General features: G+C 35.0%; 2 protein-coding genes across 3 annotated transcripts in view; one reads left to right on the plus strand and one right to left on the minus strand.

The window, feature by feature from the left end:
* The window catches only part of ANGPT2 (angiopoietin 2), a 46,531-nt gene extending 40,106 nt beyond the window's left edge, over positions 1 to 6,425 (plus strand). For both annotated transcript variants that reach the window (XM_056343374.1, XM_056343375.1), the window contains 2 exons: positions 999 to 1,129; positions 2,525 to 6,425. In XM_056343374.1, coding sequence (XP_056199349.1) covers positions 999 to 1,129; positions 2,525 to 2,685 — 292 coding nt within the window. In that variant the 3' untranslated portion in view covers positions 2,686 to 6,425. The remainder of the gene's footprint in view (positions 1 to 998; positions 1,130 to 2,524) is intronic.
* The window catches only part of MCPH1 (microcephalin 1), a 135,572-nt gene that overhangs the window by 77,854 nt on the left and 33,982 nt on the right, over positions 1 to 23,736 (minus strand). The window contains 3 exon segments of the mRNA XM_056343376.1: positions 7,034 to 7,111; positions 14,342 to 14,504; positions 17,922 to 17,959. Coding sequence (XP_056199351.1) covers positions 7,034 to 7,111; positions 14,342 to 14,504; positions 17,922 to 17,959 — 279 coding nt within the window.

Here is a 23,736-nt window from a genome sequence, read left to right on the forward strand (position 1 = left end):
ACAGATCTTTTAAAACCTAAATGAATAAAAATTCATTTATTAATAATATTTTCAAATAGAACATATAAAATGGGTTAAAATTATCTGTTAAACTACCAAAGACAGCATCTATCATAAGCAGAGGATTACGTGAAAGATGAAGACTGATCTGGGGACAAATTACTTCTCCACACAGAGTCAGATCTCTTCCTTAAACAAACAGAACGCTTCTGAGAAGGATGAACTATTTGATACAGAAATGAAATCACCAAAGAGAGACTGTGGGAGCAGAGGGCTCAAGTCCTTCCAATTCAGGGTAACACAGTAATAGCTGTGTAATTGCCTCTCCAGTTTGGTGCCCTGTGCGTCTCCCCACTGAGACTGCATCTGCACCTGTGTAAGCCCATCCAAACAACACCAGCCTCGCTGAAAGCTTATCTTGCCAGGAAATTGAAGTACACTTAAATACCTGTGACGATTTAACAAAAATAAATCTATGAGGGTGTGAAAAGGAGAAGTAATTAGGAAAGTGGAAAGGGAAATACTGAGCAACTCCTAAAGTACCAGATACTAGTAGGTAATTAGTAATCCAGGTCATGCTATTATGTCTTGTAGATGCAAAGTTGTAACACTACCTTGCCGTGTTGTGCTAACAACAAAATAGGAATCAAAAAAGTTCTGGTTTAAACTTTTGAACTTGATTAAAAAAATAACTGCACACAATATACTTACAGTACTAAGAAATGCATGATGTATTTGAAATTTTTTTCTTCTAATATGACATGAACAAAACAGTCATTTCTACAAATGTAGAGGCTATTCATTAGAATATTACGCTCACCATTTCTGCTCATATGAAAACACCATGCTGCAAAACAGCTCACAACAGTACATTGGCCAGAAGAGAACTTAACTGTTTGAACAGGATATTTATTGCAAATGATTCCATTATTATTTTGCAGATCAGCTACCACTAACTTCCATGTAATAATTGTTTTTCCATTCCTCACTTTCTACAGGATCTACCTTAAAGGACTTACTGGGACAGCGGGCAAAATAAGTAGTATAAGCCAACCAGGAAATGATTTTAGCACAAAGGATGCAGACAATGACAAATGTATTTGCAAATGTTCACAAATGCTAACAGGAGGTAGGAATGTTTTTTTGTTTCTCCGTCTTCCTATTTTTATTGGCACTGAAATTGTCTAGGAGATAAATTATAATTTCAACTTGGTAAATTTTGACTATTGAAGAAGTCCAAAACTCACAGATAGAAACACTAGTACAGTGACTCCAAATGAAATATTTTAACATTTGACAGAAGTTAGTTAAAGTAAAACATGAGAAGTTAAAACTGGAGGAAAAAAGTCTCTGAAGTTGGGGTACAATAAGCCTGTAATTGTGGATCTAATCAGAGAGAGCAGAGTCTTCTTCCAAGGAAAGAAATAACATTCAGAGGTCAAAACACTTAACTCCCCCCCAAAAAACCCTCTACCCTTGTAGAGATTCAGTTAGTTAGTGAAATGGCTCCTGATTCTTTAGGCACAAATTCTTTCCCCAACTATTGAGGAGAAGAAAGCCCCCCAAAACTGTTGTATACCATACATGTCACAGAAAGGTATGAGTATTTAATTCCATATTTCGATATTATTATGAAATGGCAAAAATACACCACATATATGAGATAGCTGTAGTTTTCTCATGATTGTTCAGTAGTGGAGTTTTAGGTGGTATTTTTACCTTGAACCACACAAGCCATTCTGTAATTTGTTAGTCTAGAATTCCACATTCTGAAATGTGGGCAACTGCTTTGTAAATTTGACTTCTGTTCCTGTTACCTCTTAAGCAATGGTTTGTTTCCCTATAGCACAAGTTGCAAGACAAACAGCTTCAGTTTATCCAAAAGGATAATTGGATTACTGCCCTGCAAAACAGAACACACACATTATCACCACCGTAACAAAAGCAGAAAAATATTATCTTCTTAATAAAAATAAATTTTCCTTATGACCCACTAACAGGTCAGGACCACAAGGATACAAAATAAGTTTGGGCTGCTTTTCTTCTCCTTTTCTTTCTTACCAAGTTTCAGCACGGAGGTTTCAAACTGATCTGCACAGAGAACTGAAACAGATAACTGAATTAATACTCTAAGAAGAATTAAGAAAGGAACTCAGATCTGTGAAGAACAATAATTTACCAAAGAGCAGATGAAAACCAAAGACAACTCAGTATCATTATAGCTCAAGTCAAGTTCTGCCCTCAGACTGTCAACAATAACATTTTATATCAATAAGTTAAGCTTGATTGAAGACCTTCCCTTCTCAAACTACAATGTATTAAATAAGCTTCAAAAATATGTAGTTAATACATAAATATGTTTCTTTTCTGAGTATGAGGGAAGTATTTTATACTGACACTTCCAAATTATAAGAATGAAAAACTGGGTTTAGATTTCTTTCTCATTTCAGGACAACGAAGTGTGCTCATACACTATTTTGAAAATCACCTCTGCTGATGTTTTTCTTTGTTTTCTGTCTTGCAGGATGGTGGTTTGATGCATGTGGCCCTTCTAACCTCAACGGAATGTATTACCCATTACGACAAAACAACAACAAGTTCAACGGTATCAAGTGGTACTATTGGAAAGGCTCCGGATACTCTCTCAAAGCCACGACTATGATGATTCGACCAGCAGATTTCTAAATGCTTTTGCATTATGTGAATTATGTATTTGTATAGTCTTCAAAGACTTCATTTGCTGAGCTTATAAACACACATCTGCAACTTGTCTCATTTTCAAGTCCAGAAAAATACGCTAGTGTTCTGAAGGGATCAGTTCAGTACAATTCCTGAATTGCAGTAGCCTTGATCAGCTAAAGCTCATATTGTTCAACCAGACACAAAGTCTAAAGCATCAACCTGATTGATATAATAGTGATTTGGTGAAATGACTGAATAAAAAGAACATCCAAGAAACTGTCAAGACACATTAAGGACTGTTTTACTGATCATTTATGTTACGTATGTGTTAGTAAATAACTGGAACTGTGAAAAATACCTAAAATAGTTTTAGAAATACGCATTTTGCCTCATCACTGAACATTAAACATTACTCTAATATAAAACACTTAACCAGTAACTATTTATCTCTCTGTGTCATGTTTGCCTTCTGTGTACATAAAAAACTACTGTCCTGTAATTAGCTCAATACTGTAGTTAATGAATATGTTCTTTCCCCTCATAGTGTCCTAAACAAGTTCTTACACTTATTCAGGGATTTTTTTCCAGTAGCCTGTATTACTTTATTTAACAGATGACAAATAACATTTAAGTACTTTGCATTTATTCTTGGGAAATACCATGTACGAAAATCACCATTTCTTTCAGTTTGTACGTACTGCTGTCACGATCTTTAAGTTACAAAAATCCCTGCAAATTACAATATAGTGTGTATTTCTTTGTATTTTTGTGAAGATTGCACTTTTTTTCTTTCCTTGTTATTTACCTGTAAAATAACTGATCTGTATTTTATAAACTGAGACAACGGCATTACCACCAGGTGTCCGGTTGTCTATGACAATCTGTTATCACCTGGTGCTGTAGTACATCTATAAGTTTTGTAAAAATGACCTAACTGAAAAACATATGCAGGTTCTTTGATACCATTAAATTCATGCTTATGACTTAAGATGCAAATTACTACATGTTAAAAACAGTAAAAAAAGAAATCTGAAATTTATCTAAATTAATTCTGTTGGCTTTTTTCAGTAAGGTTAGGACTTCTCCCTAGGTGGGCCCTTAACGTATGCAACAATGTGAGTAAATTACTCTACTAGGTGATGTTTACTTTTTTTTAAATTTAAGTACTGTATGCTTTAAAATTGTGTACTGTACACTAAAGTTCACATTAAGAAGATATTTCTTCATAAATCACACAAAATAGTTTTGTGGAGATTTTTCCCCAAATTAACTTTAGGTTTTAATTCTCATGCTTAGTCTTTGCCTTGAAGTAATATTTTTGTAAACTTTTAATTTCAGTGGATGACTGAATTAGTTACAAGGCAAGAGCATCTCTCATATCAGAACGAAAACCCCAGACACAATGTTTCTGGAGGCTTACTTAACTAAAGGTATTCCATCTTAAAAACAGTAAAAGATTTTGAGAAAGATGGAAGAAACTCTTCATTTTATACAGACAGTCATTAAAGCTGGTCAGAGTACCCCACCACCACTCTTTTTCACTGAAAATGTGTCAGCATTACTAAAGGGTAGCAGAGGCAAGAAATACTTCTTATATTACTTCATGATCTGATGTTAAATAAACCTAACAAATGTAAATTAACAGTCATCATCTGAAGAGCATAAAATAATGTATTTAAAGATTACTATTTAATATTTTATTCTTTCTCCTCAAAAACTTGTAAGGATATACTTATCCCAAACTAAAAAAAGTAGTTCAAAAATTGCTTTCATGAATTTCTAAGAAATGTCTTAAAGAGCAAGTCTAGCAGGTGGCCAGCAAGCTAGTAAACAAGCTAGACAAACCAAGAAGCACATGACATACCAAGAGAGGCCTAGAGAGCTGGCTTTTCTCGGCCTGGAGAAGGGAAGGGGAAGGGGAGACCTTACTGCTGTCTACAACTACCTGACTGAGGACACAGGGAAGATGGAGACAGACCTTCTTGGCGGTGCGCTGCAATGGAACAAGAGGCAGCAAACACAAGTTGGAATTGGGGAAATGCATTTTCTTTTTAATTTATTCATTTATGACCATGAGGGTGGACTGGAGAATCCCTTGGAGCACAGCACTGAACCAGACAACCTTCAGAGGTCCCTTCTGATCTAAAATACTTTGTGATTCTATGAAATTTAATAGAAATTCTGAGTCTAGATTACTGTAGTGTTTCATTGCATTTAATTAGGCAACTAAAGAAAATACCCCCAATATTTGAGATTGTATGCATATCCAGCCCAATAGTCTAAAAAAACCCAAAACCAAAACCAAGAAAAGCTTCTTAAAAACCATGATTGAATCTGGGACAGTATGAGTGCTCAACCTGGCAAAGGAAAATAGTGCTAAGTTTTGGTTGACTTTACCTTTCATTATTTTAGTAAGAAAACACTATATGACAGGAATAGTTACATATTGCATGGTTAGTTTTGATTTGCTGAAAAAAAGTCTTTATGAGGCTTAAGGCCTTTTGATGACTATTCTGGGAAAGTGATCAAAGATAGTGGTGTAGACATTGAATGGATCAATTGTTTAATGACACTTTTTCATTTTTTGGGAAAATGGAGTAACTCATCAACAGGAATGTAGAATTTCAAAGTGAATGCTTTTAAATGACGTTTTAAATGAGATTGCATGGCTTAAACTGCAACCATCAAAGTGAAGTGAGAGGACGTTTCAGAAGGAATGCCATTACTGGAAAAAGAAGGCTGCAACAACTGCTTTGGACCTGACACAAACAATTAAAATGTAACAGCAAGATAGTCCCTTCTTTTAATTCCCTCCTGTAATCAAATAAACAGTATTTAAAAGTGGAATGCACTTCCATTTTCTCTAAATACACAAGGAAAGGAATATGAACATAATTCATGCTCAAATAATTATTATATCTTTAAAAATATGGTATCTGTTACAGTAAGAAACCAGAATGACTCAGGGAATGATTGGAAAAGTGATGGAAATACCACCTTGGACACTACGTTCCTCTGCAAGAGGAGCACATGGCAAAACAAGTGATTTAGGTTCTCAGCACAACCATAACGTCCCTTAATTTTATCTTGTCACCATCTCTCAATCTCATCCTCCTCCTCCATATTTCTGCTTTAGGAATAAAGACTGTAAACGGAATCTACAACCCCAGCAGGAACGACTTTCAAAGAATGTTATGTATGTTGTTACTGATGGTACACTTGGTTATTAAACAAAGTAGTCTAAGAAGAAACAAAATTCAAACCAGCTTAATCTGAAGTACTGTGTTCTTTTTTTGTACAAATAACAGAAAAGAGGGGAAAAAAGAGCATGCTGCTTATTTTTCGCGTTTTTACCATTCTTAATGTATTTGCTATATATAAAAAAATGAGTTTCTCCTTTTAGAAAAAATACTACATTACAATGGATGATTTGGTTCTTTGGGCTTATTTCAGAATAACTACTACAGTTTTCCTACACTTTGAGAACATACAGCATATACTCATGAAATAAAATCTTCACCTTGAACACATAAACTTACATACAGATTTAGAAAGAATGTTAAAATTAACAGTTAATATTATAGTAAAGTTCAAACCCCTTTAAATGTTCTTTCCTCAAAGCTTATATGAAACTTTGAGAACCAAGTAGCAGATGATAATATATTTAACTAGCTGCTACAATGTGTAAGAGAAATTGTGAAACCTTTTTTGGAAAAACTATTAAAACTATTATTGACTAGTAACCTGCTGGAGTTCTACTTGTTTTAAAACCAAAATAAAATTACTGTTTAATCAATTACAACACATGGAGTGCAGATACACTAGGGCACAGACACACCATGCCCCTACATACACACTTTCGCACAAATGCACAATTCAGTACTTGGGAATGATCACTAAAGGCAAGAAAAATGCTTCATTTTATCCACATAGTAGTTTTAGAAGCCCACATAAATTTTCCTTTGCCAAAGTAATTTCTGGACTGAAAATACTGAATCCATGATCTGAATATTCTTTCTGTTAGGTGATAATGTGTCTCTCCAGCTTATATACAAACACAGATATAAAATACACCACAAAGAAATAAAAGGATGTTTATACTTTAAAAAAAAGCTAGTTTATTCAGAAGCTAACTGGTGAATCAATTTTTTGCATTTTCCATGCAAACCAAAAGTTTTTGCATGCATTTAAAAAAGTAGTGGAGAAAGGAGAAAATAACACCTTACAGTATTTGCTTTAGAAAAATATTTTTTCTAGTACGCTGCCTTGTTGACAAAGCCTATTTAAAGGGCCAGTCATTTCCCAGATAAACAATAGAAAGGTCACAGGCTTAAAGGGCCATTAAACTTACAGGAGCTGCAGGGAAGCTGGATGAAAGCTCATACGGTTCCTCTGAGATCCAATGGCCCAATTCCAAAGACGACAGAACCTAAAATAAATTAAGAGGTAACTAGAAGTCTTCCAATTTCTAAAATAGCAAACTCTTTGAATGTGTAATTAGAAGTAACAGTGCAGTTGTAATAGTTGGTTTGATATTTCATTTACCCAAATCAAATGATTCACTGAAAAATCAAGCAATCAGAAACATAAAAATTTTACAAGTGAAAGAAATCATTAAAATACCGAAGTCCTGTTTCTATGCATGGCTACATTAAATTTGAAAACCTTGTGAGAATGTTAGAAAATTCAACTTTCTGCATCATGATACATAAAATTAAAGATCTGAAAAGGGAAGTCACACTGTATAAGTTCTGTTCTCTTGGTTCAGTTAATCATTGAACTTCATGAAGTTTCTGTTGACCCATTTCTCCAGCCTGTCAAGGTCCCTCTGAATGGGAACACCTATCTGGTGTATCAAACGCTCCTCACAGTTTTGTAACATCCACAAACTTGCTGAGGTTGCACTCCTCCCCATCATCCAAATCACATATGAAGATGTTAAAAAATAATGGACCAGTATCAATCCCTTCTACTGACTGGGATTATGCAACTATTGTATATAATCCAAATTACATATATAAATAGCTTGCAAAGAAGAAAAGTTCAATTTCATTCTCTTTATTATCCTCCTTTGTCAATGACATGTGGTAGAGTACAAAAAAAGGATGCTAACAGTGCAGAGTACCAACTGTCTGGAAAATACATAATCCGTTGTGTTCAACTGAGCTCTGAAACGTTGGATCAATATGATTCTTGGAGACTAGCAATCCTAACACTTCAGAGTACTTCCAGACTTCTGTTCCCATCAGGGCCACCACAAAACGGTTAACAGAAATAAACCTACTTGAAATGGTTATATTTTCAATTTCTAAATATGCTGGGTTTATTTTTTTTTTTTTATATATAAAACTTTCCCCAAACTACTCTATCCAGTATTTTTCCTGGGCTGATTTTCTAAACCATTCTTCAAAACAATTTATCATTATAAGTTGCAACTGTTAAGACTCCAATACTAAAAGCCTCACAGTGTTCAGAGACTATGCCTCAAGTGGTAAAAGCATCATCTTTATGGGAAAATGGAAAAAGACTGAAGCTCCTACCATGGCTCTGCCCTTGAGTTGTACAAAGGACATTTTGCTACTAATTTCCACACAGTCTAAATTCTGAAGCACACTGGTGGAAGAGGGGTTTATTCTTCTCATTGGCTTCATCAATGTGATTGGAGCAATAAAGCCTCTCACATTGGCTGGCAAGTTCTTTACCATGTTTGTCCACTGTCACACAGTTCAACAACTTTCCCCTTTTACAGATAACTGAGCTTCACAGCATCCTTTCTGTAGGTGCCATCTGGCACACCTTAAACATGAGTTCCAAAAAGCATTGTTACCCACTAGTGAGAGACAGCACGATTCATACATGCAACCTTAAAAAGCACAGCAACCCTCAATACCTTGGCTGCTCCTACAGCAACAGGTAGTAAGTGAACGAGGAGTGTACATATACCCCCAAAATGAGATATATGGAATTTATTAGAAAGTAAATCCCTGTGTTCAGGATAATTCTTCTACCCCTGGCAGTCACATTTTCCCTACATAGTTCTCTAGCCATTTCAAATAGATGATGTCTGTTTCTTACTGTTAGCACAGCCATGCACCATTAAATTGTTGTCATTACTCACCTTGGAACAAGCTGAATTTCATCAGTGCATGAAATTATTACCATGCTTGACTCACAATTAACTGAAATATTCTGTATTTTTTTATTCTTTTGGAAGATGCCGTACAAATCCATATATGCCTAGTTTTAATGTACATTATAAAACTTTACCTCATGAAATTTGGGAACCAGTGCTATGAAATGTTCCCCTTAGGCAAAAACTGGCATAATAGGTATCAAGCATGATAAAGTTATCCTTTACACTGTTACAGCTCACTAACTAAACAAGGTTCTAAACTGAACAGTCTGATGATAAACTAGTAAAGTAAATCTTATAAAATGGCCTAATTGTATTTAGGAAAAAAAAACAACTTTCTGCAAAGGGCTGTTTTGCGCTGAACCTGTTGCTGCAAGAAGCAAATGCAAACTGAATTTAGAAAGTAATTTTGTTATTAAAAACAAGTTCTATAGTCTTTAGTGCAAAGTAGTTTATGCTTGATGACTTTCAGAGGAGCTAGCAACCTGTAGTATCAACTGATACAAAAGGTGGTGCTTTGCATGATGTGGCAAGTAGTGTTTTACGTGGGAGGGGAGGTGTCCAGTTTTGCAGGCTATTGGAAGTGAACAGTGATCATTTTTATTTGTTAATAATGAAAACCAGCACATCTTCAAACTTACTGTTGAACTTTGACTAAAATCCAAAGAATATTATGTTTACTTTCAGAAAACACACAACCAAATATTTGAAAATGCAACAGCTGTACAAAAAGGAGAAAATAATTCTATCATATTAAATCTAAAAATAAGAGATAAGCACATTAATAAGTCAATGACCTTTAAAAACTATTCAAAACATAGTAATGCATTGCTGTGTTTAGTGAAGAAAAGCATAGTAACTTCTTAAAAACATAGTTAAGACTGCAGCTTAGGATTTTAAGGTAGTACCTTAAAATAGTTACTTTTTACAAGAATACTGAAATCTGTTAGCTTTATACTTATAGTCGTATATATTTATTGCAAATAAAAGAAACGTGTAAATCCAAGCCATTTTTCTTTTAATGACAGTATGAACTGACTTTAACTGAACCAAGAAAACTGTAATGCCTAATACAATTCTTAGACACAAGCTGCATGAAAATAACTTCTTTGTAAATAACTTTGAGGAGGAACAGATGTACCATGCTGTAAAATGTGTACATCATGTCCTTATAGTACCAAAATGATGTTTGTACCAAGAGTAGCAGGCAAACAATGCAAATTATTAAGACATAATCATAACTAATCTCTTGGGTTTAAGCAATCCCATTGCATTTTCCAGGCCAATTATATGGTAACAGCCTCTGTTAATCCTTGTAGTATTTACAGAATTTTGTTTAGAATTTAATTTTGTTTATCTTCACAAAAGATGGATTAATGCTTGTCCATCATGGTTCTGGAATTGAGTACAAAGGCATCATATCTACTTTCCTACATAAAAAGAAAATTAGATACAGAGTTCATGAACAGGTCCTGCAGTAAATAATTAGGTTACCAGTCACCAAAACATTCAGTTTTCATGAACAGAAAGGCAAAAGCTCTCCATTCTAAGTAACTGAAATTTTGCTTCTGACTTTGGCAGAGACAAATTTTCAACCAGTATATTTTCATAGCAACACTAACAAAATGGTTCAAATTAATCTAGGACGAAAACAAGTTATGATTTGCAATATTATCCTTGAGTAAACTATGTTTTATTGTTGCCAGTAATATCTTCATATTCAACAGTTCCTTAGAATGTGAAAAAGGGCTACGAAAAGCTGAAATACTTCAGAATATGTGTTCATATTGAGAAGAGCTATCTAGAAGTTTTCAAATGTGCAGTTACAAAAGATCTAGCTTAAAATGTTGTGATAAAGCAGTACAGTATGGATCAAGCATGAATACTGAGTATAGGAGTATCAGAAGTTGGCAAAATACAACTGATAACACTGAGATATTAAGACTGTATCCAGTTCTAGTAGGATGCAGTCTTGCTGGTCATGGAGGACCAAGAAAGGAGGAAATAGGAAGAGGGAAGAGAAGCGAGAAATGCATAGTTTTTCTGTGGCATTCTTACAGCCTTAAAGAATGTTTTCCTTTGGGTTTGAACTCAAGATTCAAGTTGATCGATCTTATGTTACTATATAATAGTTCCAAAGTATGGACTATTTTATCTAATTCAGCAGCAGGCAACCTGTATGGCATGGAGCTCCAACAAGTGTCCTGCAGATTATACAGCTATATAAGGTTAGCCTGTGTGCAAAGTTTTCCTTTGCATACCCATATTAGTTGTGTTCTTTTATTCACACCATATAGGAAAATTTATGTCACACATCAAGTTCTCAAGGGTCTGAAAACACACTCCTTGACTAGACATAATTTAAGGCCTCTTACCCATCCAGCTAGCATACTGATCATACGGGATTTATGCTTGACTAACTCATCCTGAAATATATAAACAGAGTGCTATGAAGATTAAACCTTAAACAGTAAGTTTGATATTTCTCCAACATCTATCTTTGTAAGTTTTACCCTTTTGTCAGAAGAAAAAAAAACATTGCAGCCTAAATTATCTCTCCAAGTTACAAGCAAAAAGGTAGAGGTAAGTGATATTTTAGCTTTTTAAAACATTAAGAAATATCTTCCAAAAGACAATTATCACTGCTCAAAATCAATACCATTGGTATTTTACCAATGAAAGTACTATGGCAGGATTGACTACCATATAGAAAGGCATTTAAAAGACTCAGTATTGTAGCATTAATAAAAGGAAAAGATTATTTTGCTTAAATGAAATTCTCCAGACTAATCTTCTATGAAATTCCTCATGATGGTTAAGTAAGGCTTCAGCTTTCTCTTCTCTAGTTAAATTATTCAGTTAAAAAAACTGAGTAAAAAGATGGCAAAATTATGCCAGTGGCACAATTAGAAGTAAGACAATAATGCGCCTATGTGATAAAATACATACATTTAACCAGATCAAGAAATATTTTTGTAAGAAGGTCAAAGCACTATTTTATTTCAGTGCAACAGATTACTTAATTACTTGAGGAATTAGACATTTATGGACAAAGCTATATCCAGCCTCATGAAAGGTTTAGGCACAGTTCTAAAAAAAATTAAAAATAGCAATATTCACAGATAAACAGATATTATAACACTGAACAAACTTTGATTTGGAGAACTGAATTCTGAAATTTTTCTCTAGTTCCTTCTCATGCAGCTCTCCTAGTAACTTCAGAACTTTGTCTAAGCAGCGGCTCAATAAAACGAGTGAAGACAACTTCAGCATTTGATCCAATAATATTTACAAGAACTAACTAATCCTTGGAACAATTCCATTTAACTTACTGGTATTATAAGAGGGATAGATATGATCCTGTGATAAGTCTAAAAGGTAGACTGTAAGGCAGCAAGAAAATCTGGCATTGCTACTAGTCAGTACTGGTCTATAAAGAGTATGTGTTGATGTTTTCACCATGGATTGGTTCATAAAAGTGCAGCGCGTAACATGGGCAATGAAATTTCAGGACAGCAATTGTCAGAATACTGATTATCCAAATACTGCCTTATGAACAAAGATAGGAAACTATTTTACTGGACTTTTGTACTAGCTGTCTACATCTTTAGCTATTTTAGTAGTTATTTGAAGCTTCTCAAGGAATTATACAGCTTTTGTGTTTACCTACAATATTAGGAGAAAGGAACTTACACCAAATATGTTATTACTTGTTTAAAACTGCATACAAAACTAAGTGTGAGACAGATATTTCAATGTATTTCATTCACAGACACAAAGAATCATGTAATAGTCGAGGCTGGAATAGATCTGTGCAGTTTGTCTTGTCCAAAGCCCCTCCTCAAATATGTTCCTCTTAATGCAGCCAAGGGTGCTATTGTTTTTCGGTTGTTTTTTTTTTTTGCCACAAAGACACATTACTGGACCGTTAATGTGACTAAAGATGCAAAGCCCTTTATTCCAAGGGAAATTAATCCCCATGAACTTCTGAAACCCCCAAAGTGTACCATAATAGCATCTTCAGATAACAACATGTACATCATGTAGGACAAGCTTCACACTGGTTAAGTGCCAGACAGCTTGAAAACAAACAAGCAAAAAGAGTTTGTTTTCAGCCCAATAACTAAATTCTGAAGTATTTATAAGAAAAAGGAAACCATGAAATTTAAAGTTATTCTACAACCCTTTTCAGTATAAAATGAAGAGCTATTTCCATATAAATTCCAGCTATGTTTTAGAGCTCTGGAAACATGAGGAAAGCTGAAAAACTGTCATTTGCACTGTCAGATCAAGTAGTTAATCTGTATTATCACAGTGAACAACTGAGGTGTTTAATCCTGGGCTGACAGGTAAAATCTTTACCTGGTCACTACTCACTCCCTACCCCAGCAGGATTGGGGAGAGAACTGGATAGGCAAAAGCAAGAACAACTCCCCCCTCCCCCACTCCCCGCCCCACCTTGTGGGTTAAGATAAAGGCCACTAATAAGTGAAGGGGGAAGAAAAAAGTTCTAACACCCCCAAGTAATGTAAAAGTAATCATTCCCACCAGCAGACTAATGCTCAGCCAGTCTACAAGCAATGGCTGCTTTGGAAAAAAACCCTCCCAGTTTTATAGCTGAATGTGATATCATACGGTATGGAAAATCTTGGATCAGTTGGGGTCAACTGTCCCAGCTGAGTCCCCTCCCAACTTCTTGTGCATCCCCAGCCTACTTGCTGCAGGGGGCTGACAAAAAAAGAGAATAACGATACTGTGTAAGCAATGTTGAACAACAGCTAAAACACGAGTGGCTTACCACCACTCTTTTGGTCACCAGTCTAAGCACCATCCAGGCTATGATGAAGAAAATTAACTCCATCCCATCTGGGTTCAGTACAGCAGTTCATGATTATCTTATCTTTATGGTAACAGCCTTTTAACTCTATATGCTAGTCCACAAGAAATTTTGAGGATATACAGTGATTATTTGATTTGGATGTTTGGGAACCATTTCTGTAAATTACAAAGTCTCCAAATGTTACAAATAGCTTTACGTATTTTTTTTTCTATTTTACAGTTTTCGCACTATGTAGCAAAATACGTAACAACTCCCCTTCATTTTTACCAATGCTGAACACAATACATGTTTCAGAACAGAATCATATATTAAAAAATTCAAACCGATTAATGCAGCTTGGCTAACATTGAGCAGAAATGGTTTGTTTAGCTTTCAATCTGTCCAAACCCAATGCATGTGACATGAATTTCTCATCCACGAGATGAGACTTCAGACACTTCTGAAGTACATACGAAGGTAAAATATAGGAATACTTTGGTTAGATTAAATACTAAAAGACAAAGTCATGGTAACAGCTTCACACAGACAAACTTCCTCTAATTGAACTAACTCTAGGTAAGCCTGAATATCTGCACATTGTACAATTGTATATACCATGGACACAGACATGGTTATATGGTTGATATTTCAGCTATACAAAAAAAGTTTAATTTACCGGGTAGTGAAATTAAAAAAATATTTCTTACCCATTCATAAGAAACAATCCAACACCCACAAGCAATTCCCAGCATAACATTCAAGGTACGACGAGGACTCCCTGTAACTACTTGACTTGTTGTTTCACATACGTCATCTGAGAATAAAAAGTTTCCAAGTTTATTCACCACCTGAATTACCGTATTTTGCTCCCTAACAAGAAGAAAAGGAAAAAACCCCCCACCATACAATGTTGAATGACTATGCAGAATTATAAAAGCATATATGCACAACACAAATTCATCTAATTTCTTTCCTCACTATAATTTATCTTTTCCTCACTGAACCTCTACCCACTTGCTAGCGCTAAACTCAGCCTTCCCACAGAGTCCAAACAGCACATGATCATATCTACTTGCGCATCAAACCTCTTTTGTCCCCCAACATCTATGTTATATTTTTAAATAGAAGCTTTGGAGTCAGGAATTATCTATCATACTGTTTGTGTACAATGCCTAGTACAGTAGAGCCTCATTCTTTGTTTTTTTTGTAGTACTATCAAAAAAGTATTACCAGGAAACGTAAACATTTAGACACAACACCCTTAAGAGGTTTTCACTAGGAAGAACCATTTTTTTGGCATCTGAATAAAATGCTGTGTCTAAATTTGAGAGAAGTCCTAAAGTTGTGGCTTGCTACCTATATATCTGAGCCAATGTTTCAATTAAAAATTCACTTACCCTTAAATATAATTATAGTTGAATATATGAAATTAAATATAAAATCCAGAATGGCCACCTATAACTGGAATTCTAACTTGAGTTCTCAACATGGCTACGCTGAAGTACATAAATACATCATTGTGAAAACAGTGAGATCTTGGTATCTCTAGAGAAAAGCTATTGCATGAGAACAATTTACTGTTCTTATTAATGATTATTTTTATATATCATTATTATAAATGATCATTAAAGATCTGTAAATGAAAGCTCAGTTCCAGTGCCTTCTCTGCTCCCCTGGCTGACTTGGAAATGTCCATGACATGCTACACAAGATAAAAGAAGCAGAATGTTGAACACAGTCACATAGAATATCATAAAATGGTTTGGGTTGGAAGGGACCTTCAAAGATCATCTAGTTCCAACCCCCCTGCCATGGGCAGGGACACCTTCCACTAGACCAGTTGCTCAAAGCCCCATCCAGCCTGGCCTTGAACACTCCCAGGGATGGGGCATCTACAGCTTCTCTGGGCAACCTGTTCCAGTGTCTTACCACCCTCATAGTAAAGAATTTCTTCCTAATATCTAATCTCATTCTACCCTCTTTCAGTTTAAAGCCATTGCCCCTTGTTTTATCACTCCATGCCCTTGTAGAAAGTCCCTCTTTAGCTTTCCTGTAGGCCCTCTTTAGGTACTGGAAGGCTGCTATAAGGTCTCCCTGGATTCTCTTGGGTAAAACATTTAAGTTAATCACTGACATAATGTGAGCACACTCAAAGCATCCTCAGAAGTCTCTGGGGCTACTTCGTTCTCAGTATCTTTCACTCCGCAGAAAGTAACTGAATTAAAACTCCCAAAATATCCCATCTAAAACAAATACTAGTCACAGGAACTCTAACAAAATTGCAAAAAATTCTTCACAGAGAATGCAGCAATCTATTTTTAATAATTTTCTAACAAATAAATGAATAATAAAAACAGATCATTATGCATATATAACAAGTTATATATATATATATTATATATATATATAAAACAAGTATATATAGCAAGTTAACTTCACACTTAACTCAAAAGGTGATATTGTGTGTGGAGACACTTAAAAAACCCCAAACCACTGACCCTCACTTCAGTATGAATCATGGCCTTGGCTATATGGCTTTGAATGTTACTAGAATATTTAGTATTCCCTTTGTATTTTATAAGCTTTATATATAGCCTACAAGTGAATGTTTTTGTAACATTGCAACCCATATGGGCTGGCCCTGCCTAGACTGCATGCTCAGGGGATGCATTTCCATGCTCTACCTGAACCTTTTCTTAGTTCTTTCTTGTGTCTACACAAAATTCCGTCCAAAAAAAAAGTCCTGTTGTACAAGAAAAAACTGATTCTAAGATATATTATAAATTGCAGTGAAAACTCGCTAATTTATACTCCAGTCAGCTGTAAAAAGTGACAAATGCAAATTTACAGCAAAATTTCACTGAATTTGTGATTCAGAAAAAAAGGTAGTTGCTGGCTGTGAATCTGTGAGCAGCATTTAATACAATCTCAAATCCCGATGCCATAAACCCACTGAAATCATATATCTTAAAATTTAAATTCTAATGAACCACTTTTTGAGGCTGTAGCTACTGGGTAGTAGAATTGGCTTTTTGGCCATTGGGTTGTATTTAGGAGGACTGTTTTCAGTGCTTTGGTTCTTTCAGAAGCAGTCCCTTTCCCTTCATCCTTTTACAATTGTAGAGAGACAAAAGCACAATCTTGATGAAGTTCTGATGAAAAGCAATTGTTGTCACAATATATTGTTTATCTAACGAATTAGTAATTGGCTAGTGGGAAAAAATCAACATACAAGCAACATAAAAGAAATAATATATGAATTACCTCTTTCAGTAAAATAACTTATTCCCCAGCTCTGCCAGGATTTGTTCTCTTTTAGGCAGATCACAGCCTCTGTTTTCTGCTACTGCTATCTACACTTTAGCTATTATCTTTACCTCCCCCACAGTGATCCTGTATTATATGATTTGCGAAGTACATTTTGTAGTCTTGGTGTTACTAGCATCCAGTCATATTAAATACAAGAAAAGTATTAATTCTATTTTATGTCTCTGACATGTATTAGCATACTTAATAGCTATTGACAACCATTTACAAAGAACTTCTAAAGGGATAGCCACTAAGTGCTGTTTCTGACTACTTTTATCTATGTAACTGTCAAGATTTAATTCCTTTAAACCTGAAACAGATTTGTAGGTAGTAAAAATATCTTGAGTTTTGCAAAAGAATTAAAAAACTGTAAGCGAGTGTAGCATAAAATATGGAATTGTGTTTTTGTTGGATGTTCTTTATGCTGTAAGACTTTAAAGAGAATGATAAAAGCATGCCAAAAATTTATAAACTCTCTCCCAAAATATGCAGTGGCAGCTGCTTCTAATGCTTTGAAACTAAGTGGCTAAAAAGACCTACAACTGATATTTATTCAGCAACTATTTGTATGAAAGAAAACATTTTAAACTGATGTTTCAGATTATGACTTTTTAAACAGAAATTATTAAAGTGTATGGGGAAAAAAAGCTGTCTTGTGCTGAAAGTCTGAACAATTCACTAAATAAAACTACTTTTTACGCTTCTTTCAAAAAAATTCAAAACTTGCTTAAGATTTTAGTTTTATTGCTCTGAATCCAGGTTAAGCTCACCTATGGAACAACACAAATATACACATACAGTGTAAATAGCCATGACATACATATGTATGCGTGTGTTCCTACCTAGGATACAGAATGTAATAAAATATTTTAACACATGACCCCAAGATAAATTTCATTTTGTATAGGCATAAAATGATTATTAACATTCAGGTTTCAATGGTGTGCTGACTACAGAATCAAAATATTTAATACTTACCCAGAAGACATGCTCGTCATAACTAGTGTCCTTGTGGGCTAGAAATGTGGAAGAGAGAAGAAAACATCAAAGATTAGAAAAGTTTTTTCCCTTTGAAAATACCCTTAAATTAGAAACTGTTCCATTAAAAGGACTAAACAACTTCATAATTACAGTATCACCAGGGAAAAGGCTGTACTAATTAACACATATACTAGAAATATTAAACTTTGAGGACAAGGAAGCAAGGAAATGCCTTCATCATGTCTGATATCAAAGCATCCAATATAACAGAAGACAGGAATGTAAGTTTTCATTTTAAAAATGAAAAGGAAAGGATTTGCAATCGAGGACGCCACAGAAAAAAGGATAGTACTTGTCTTTTGCCTTTTCCTTCTGATCAGGTAGAAAGGAAATGGCAGCTTACCTGCAGCAAAGAAAAACTGTAATTTAAAATTATTCCAGTTTCTTCCAAAAGAAAGGCAGAAACTAGCTGAAATGCTGACGAAATAAGGGTATATTTATTGTAAAGTATAACTTTAATAATTTTATTTTGATAGTGTAGCTTTTTTTTTGGGAACAATTTCAGTATTTTAAGTCCAGGTTTTTAATTAAACATTCTTTTACTCTTAAATCTTGTCTAGTGAAAAGAAGTTGTCCGAGTAACGTAACACACAAGGTATACTCAAAAAGTACAGCAGTCCTCAAACCAGCAATTTTGAGATACCTTAAAAAAGCACCCCTCCATTCCCCTGCCATACCCTCCACAGCTTATGTGCAAAGTATGAGTGTCTGCCCCATACAGAATTTAAACAAGCTTTTTGAGAATTAGTATGACAGAAGTTAGAAGAGGAAGAAGTATCCTTTGCTTATCAGCAATGACTGTGAAAGCCTCCAGCATGCACAAAGGTAGGACTGAACATGAATTTTAGCAATATCAGACAAATACGTAACATAACATGGTCATAAAAAAATACATGTAAAAAGAGGGTTGGAAAAATCTTAGCTGAGAATTACCTGTAGCTACACAAACATGGACAAGTATGTATACATAAGGAATTCAATTTTGTAGAAAAAGTAGACTGAATGACTTTTATACATTATTTTTAACTCCTCCTGATTTTCAAAATCAGCATATGAATTTCTAATTATTTCTCTAGACACCTACAGCTCCTAAGAAATAATCATTCCCATTTCTGCCCCTCCAATATATTACCATAACCACAAGTGGTAAGCTCACAAAGTCTGCTAAAATTCAGTTTCCTTTGAGAAATGTACTGAGCTAAGGCCACAAAAACATTTTGAATTGGATTACAGCTGGTAGCACTGGCCAAAGAAGACCCAAGAGTAACTCATTCAGTAATGATTCAGTAATGAATCATAGAACAGAAGAGAGAACATACTCTGATGCAACTCCATCTGTCCTCTCTTATCAGTACAGAACTGTTCTCCATTAAGTGTTCAAGCAATTAATCACATTTAAGAATGGAGTTCCTTGGAATTGTCTCTGTAGAGTGTAGACTATTAGACTAAAAGACCCATGACTGTTCATTATATGAACAATCTTTGTATAAATAAAACACAATTTAGATACCATTGACAAGCTAGATATCAAAGATAACAAGAAGCAGTCTGTATCTGGGTAAATTTGAAAAACTTAAAACCCAGCTACTATTTTAGTCTTCAGAAGCAACGTAATGTAGCATATTCAATAATTTTTAAAATTCATGATGAAGATACACTCAGACAACATTATATAAGCTATGTAATACTTTGGAATAGAAGATATACACAATGTGAATACATAACCAATCAATAATAGAATTGCATTACTTCAAATGAGGAAAGGATGAAATTTTTATATTGAAACATTTATCCGAGAGAAATTCTATGCCTAAGCCTACTGCTAGCCTTACAGTTGAAAAGAAGATAACATGCCCTTATCTGTAATCAAAATTTGTTGTATTCTTAGCCAAAAGACTTTCTACTGCATTATTTTCAACTCCAAATAAGCAGTCACACTTAATTGCTCTTGGAAGTTCCAAGAACTTCACAGCTTCAATTCTACATTTGAGTTTTATACACAGAGTTTGAGCAAAAATAGTAACAACACAAGATTTATTAAATATAACTACCATAACATGAATAGATTTATTATTAAAGTAATATAAACTCAAAAGTTGAGTACATTGACTCAAAAAAACATTTAGTAAGACATTCAGTAAGGGTTCTCATGGTGGAAGGACACCACTATTAGGCACTCTACTGCGCAGGTTATGTTGGATGATTGAAATCAGACATGGGCCCACATTGTATGTGGCCTCACAACAGTGAGGACATACCTCGTACTGTTTTGATACAGTTTGCTGGATTTGCATAAATTTCTGAACATTAAAGACCCTGGGATGTGACACCCTGGGAAGGCACAAAACATCCTTTAAAAGCAAGGTTGTACTCTTTTCAGTCCAATCTCCCTGGGCAGAAAACCTCGTCTATGTCAAATATGTATGCTTCAGCATGGTCATGATGTTCTCCAGTATCTGAAGCCAAGCCTCACTGCCATCAGAATTAAGCTCTTTGGCTAAAAGTCTGGAGTCAAATCCACACAAAAGAATTGCACTATATTTTTTGGGTCCTTGTATCGTACTAGATCCAAAGCCAGATCCTGATTTTCCTGTTCAGAATGTGCAGAAAATTACCCTTCCTCACGATTTTTTATTAAAAAAATTATAATTTTTAATACAAAAACTAATCAGACCACTACTTTTGCCAAAGTTGGGTTAAGAAAAAAAACTTACTGTAAACCAAGGCCAAAGAAACCTAAGATCCTACTGCTTCTTCAGCTTCAGGTCAGAAATGTTGTTAACAGTTCCTTAATACCTTATCTATAAAGAAGTGAAAATACTGGATCCACACAAACTGGGAAACCTGCAGCTTGTCCTGATATTACCCTGCAAAGCCAGCTTTTGAATTGTAGCTTTTATGGTGCAACACATAGCATACAAGATGGTCCAGTGAGTATTCTGGGCAAATGTTCTGTCCATGCACTTCAAAGAGATTCAAAGACTCAAGAATGCAGAAGGATGCGTACAAAATGTAGAAACTGAAAAAAATAGTTTGGGAGAAATTAAATGTATTTCATTTGCATTCAGAACTGCATAGTTTTGCAAGTTAGAGATCATTTGCTAAGCAGACAATATTTTGTTTTATTGCTTCAGTAAGACAAGCAGTCCTCTTTAATTACCGTTACCAAGCAGAAAACAGCCAAACTATGTTTTAATTTTCAGTTGTACATTTTTCAAGTTAATTGCCTCCCCTCCTTGCTGTGCAATTTTTCTTCTATGCTTTTTGTGCCTGTTTTATTTTACAGGTTGCTTTTATTGCAAAAAATCTTTTTGAGTTAGCGTTTTCTTTTCTGACCAGCAAAAAGACATCTGGTGAGCATCAGTGTGAGTTCTAATACACATTTGCAGCAGCATTATTATTAATAAAACACTGGGAAAGGTGGTATTAAGTTAACTGGTCCTTTTATTTATCATTAATCTCTGAATCCTGAAGAGTTGCATAGCTGTGCTCTAAAATAGAACACACTTTCTGAACTTTTTTTAGGTCTGGAATACAGGCTGTGTTATAAATGACATGCTTCAGTGTTCCTATACATATATTTTTAGGAGCCCAGTTGCATTAAGTATTTCTTTATAGTCTGCCAATAAGATTTTTCTAAGTCATCTGAAATATAAAACATGTATTTCGGTAACTCAAAGGAAATAGTATTTGTAAATATTCCCGGTACTTTAAAGACATGATACTTCCTGTACATTAACTGAACTACACCGTAAAAGAGGCATCCAACCTCAAAACATATTCTTTCTTCTAAGTTTGAGCAGGTGCTTCTTGGAGCTGAAGGACAGTAAGAGCAAAGTCCTGTTTTGTATGAGCTGCTTTTCAAGTAAGTGAACTCAGACTTTGTTTTCCTAAGAATGTTGTGACACATTATTTAAAATGTGACGATAAAATATGTTTTTCCAGGCTAGTTTTCAAGAATAAAGTGCATTCATGCTAAGAATTGACTCGATAGGAACAGTTTTACATTTGCAACTGGTTAAATTCCAGCCTAAGTATATTAGCTCTCATTTTGTCTTTGGGTCTAGAATCCAGGCCTTAGATACTTTTCAAGAAAGGATTTCAACCAATAAATACCGCTTTTGAGTTGTATGTTACTTAGTCCGAATGCTCCTATGCCTTAAGAGTTGACAGAAGTTCTGAAAGGAATAAGCTTCAGTGTACTTTCAAACCTGTATGTATGCTGTGATAGAGTAAAAAAAAGACCTTCACTTAGGACTCAACAAGATACTTACCCTTTGTGGCCTGGCCAATATAGAAGGGATATAGGATGTTTTTTGGGGGGTGGGAGGGAGGCAGGGGAAAGCAGTGCATGCATGTGCAAATGAAGTGTAAGGGAGAGTACAATATTATTATGCTATCTGTTTTGTACTATTCCGGTCCCTTTTTTCTCAGGCTATTGTAGGGCCATCAGATGGTTCTGAAGTTGCTTCCAACTCATAGACTCACTTTTGATCTTTACAGCTGTATTTCACAAGTAACAATCTTCAGTCCTACTAGTACACGAGCCAAAAACCAGAGCCTTATATAGCATGGGAATATTCAAGAATCAGGTTAATTTCTCTGCTTTTATCTAGGAAGGTTGTAATGAGGATCCAAAACTTCAAGGCTGTTTTTAGAAACAATCTATATATTGTGCTACATTAATTTATTCTATTCAAGTAATTGTAGCTTATAGCTGAAAATAATTGGTAATTGTAATGAATGATTACTATTCAGTAGTTTTAAACAGCAATTATTTAAAACTATAATTTACATTCTGGCTGGCCTTTCTCCTCTTATCAGTCCTTTGATACTGATATTTTTCCAGTTTCCTCTGGCTGCAAACTCAATTTTGACTGTGATTTCCTGCCCAAATTAGTACCTCTGCTTTGGTCCTAGAAAGATGTAAAAAGTGCACCCATCCTAACTAAATCAATACAACCATGGGGAAAGGTGAAAAAACAAAGTAGGCTATAAGACAGAAAAATAAGATGACATGACAGGTGCCTGGACATCAGCTTTCCTTTACCGCCAAAGATGAGAAAAAATGAGAAATCCTGTAATTACAGACATAGGAACCCCTAGAACTTGTTGGCAAGGTTAAGAATGATGAATAGCTTCAGACTTTTCTGACTAGCAGTGTCAGTTTAAAATTTTCAGTTTTCCACATGCAACCATTATAGACCATTATAGCTAACAACTAAATTAAAGTAATAATATCAACCATGAGGGATACAGAACTCTATAGCAAGGGACAGCTTTCATGGCATTCTGCAACTTTAAAAGACAGGCTTATCTACCTGTGACTATTACCAAAACTAGAGACAGACTTTTTCTGATAGGACAAAGATTAAGGGGAGAGCAGATGCTCCTTCCCACGCCTTTGAATACAACCAGAAATTTCCAAGTCAATCAACATAATGTGAAAAAAACAGCCAAGAAGCAAGATTATCATTTCTGCAAGCACAGGCAGCAGCAATTCCCATTCTGATGGAAAGCTCAAGCCTTTCCAACAGGTACAAATTAGGGGTTGACTTCCAGGTCAGTATCACTCAGGAAAAGAAGCAACCCAGTTCTCAACTGTCTTTTACTAGGAGAGTTTCACCTCTAGACCCTATGATGTGAAACCTAGGGAGACAGGGAGAGACTGCCAATGTGACAGAAGCAAATCTCAAGAAGTGGGATGCTAAGGGGAGGACAAAGCTTCTTTATAGTTCAGATTCTAACAGAA

Source organism: Falco biarmicus, chromosome 6 (assembly GCF_023638135.1).
Source record: "Falco biarmicus isolate bFalBia1 chromosome 6, bFalBia1.pri, whole genome shotgun sequence".
Taxonomy (NCBI): Eukaryota; Metazoa; Chordata; class Aves; order Falconiformes; family Falconidae; genus Falco; species Falco biarmicus.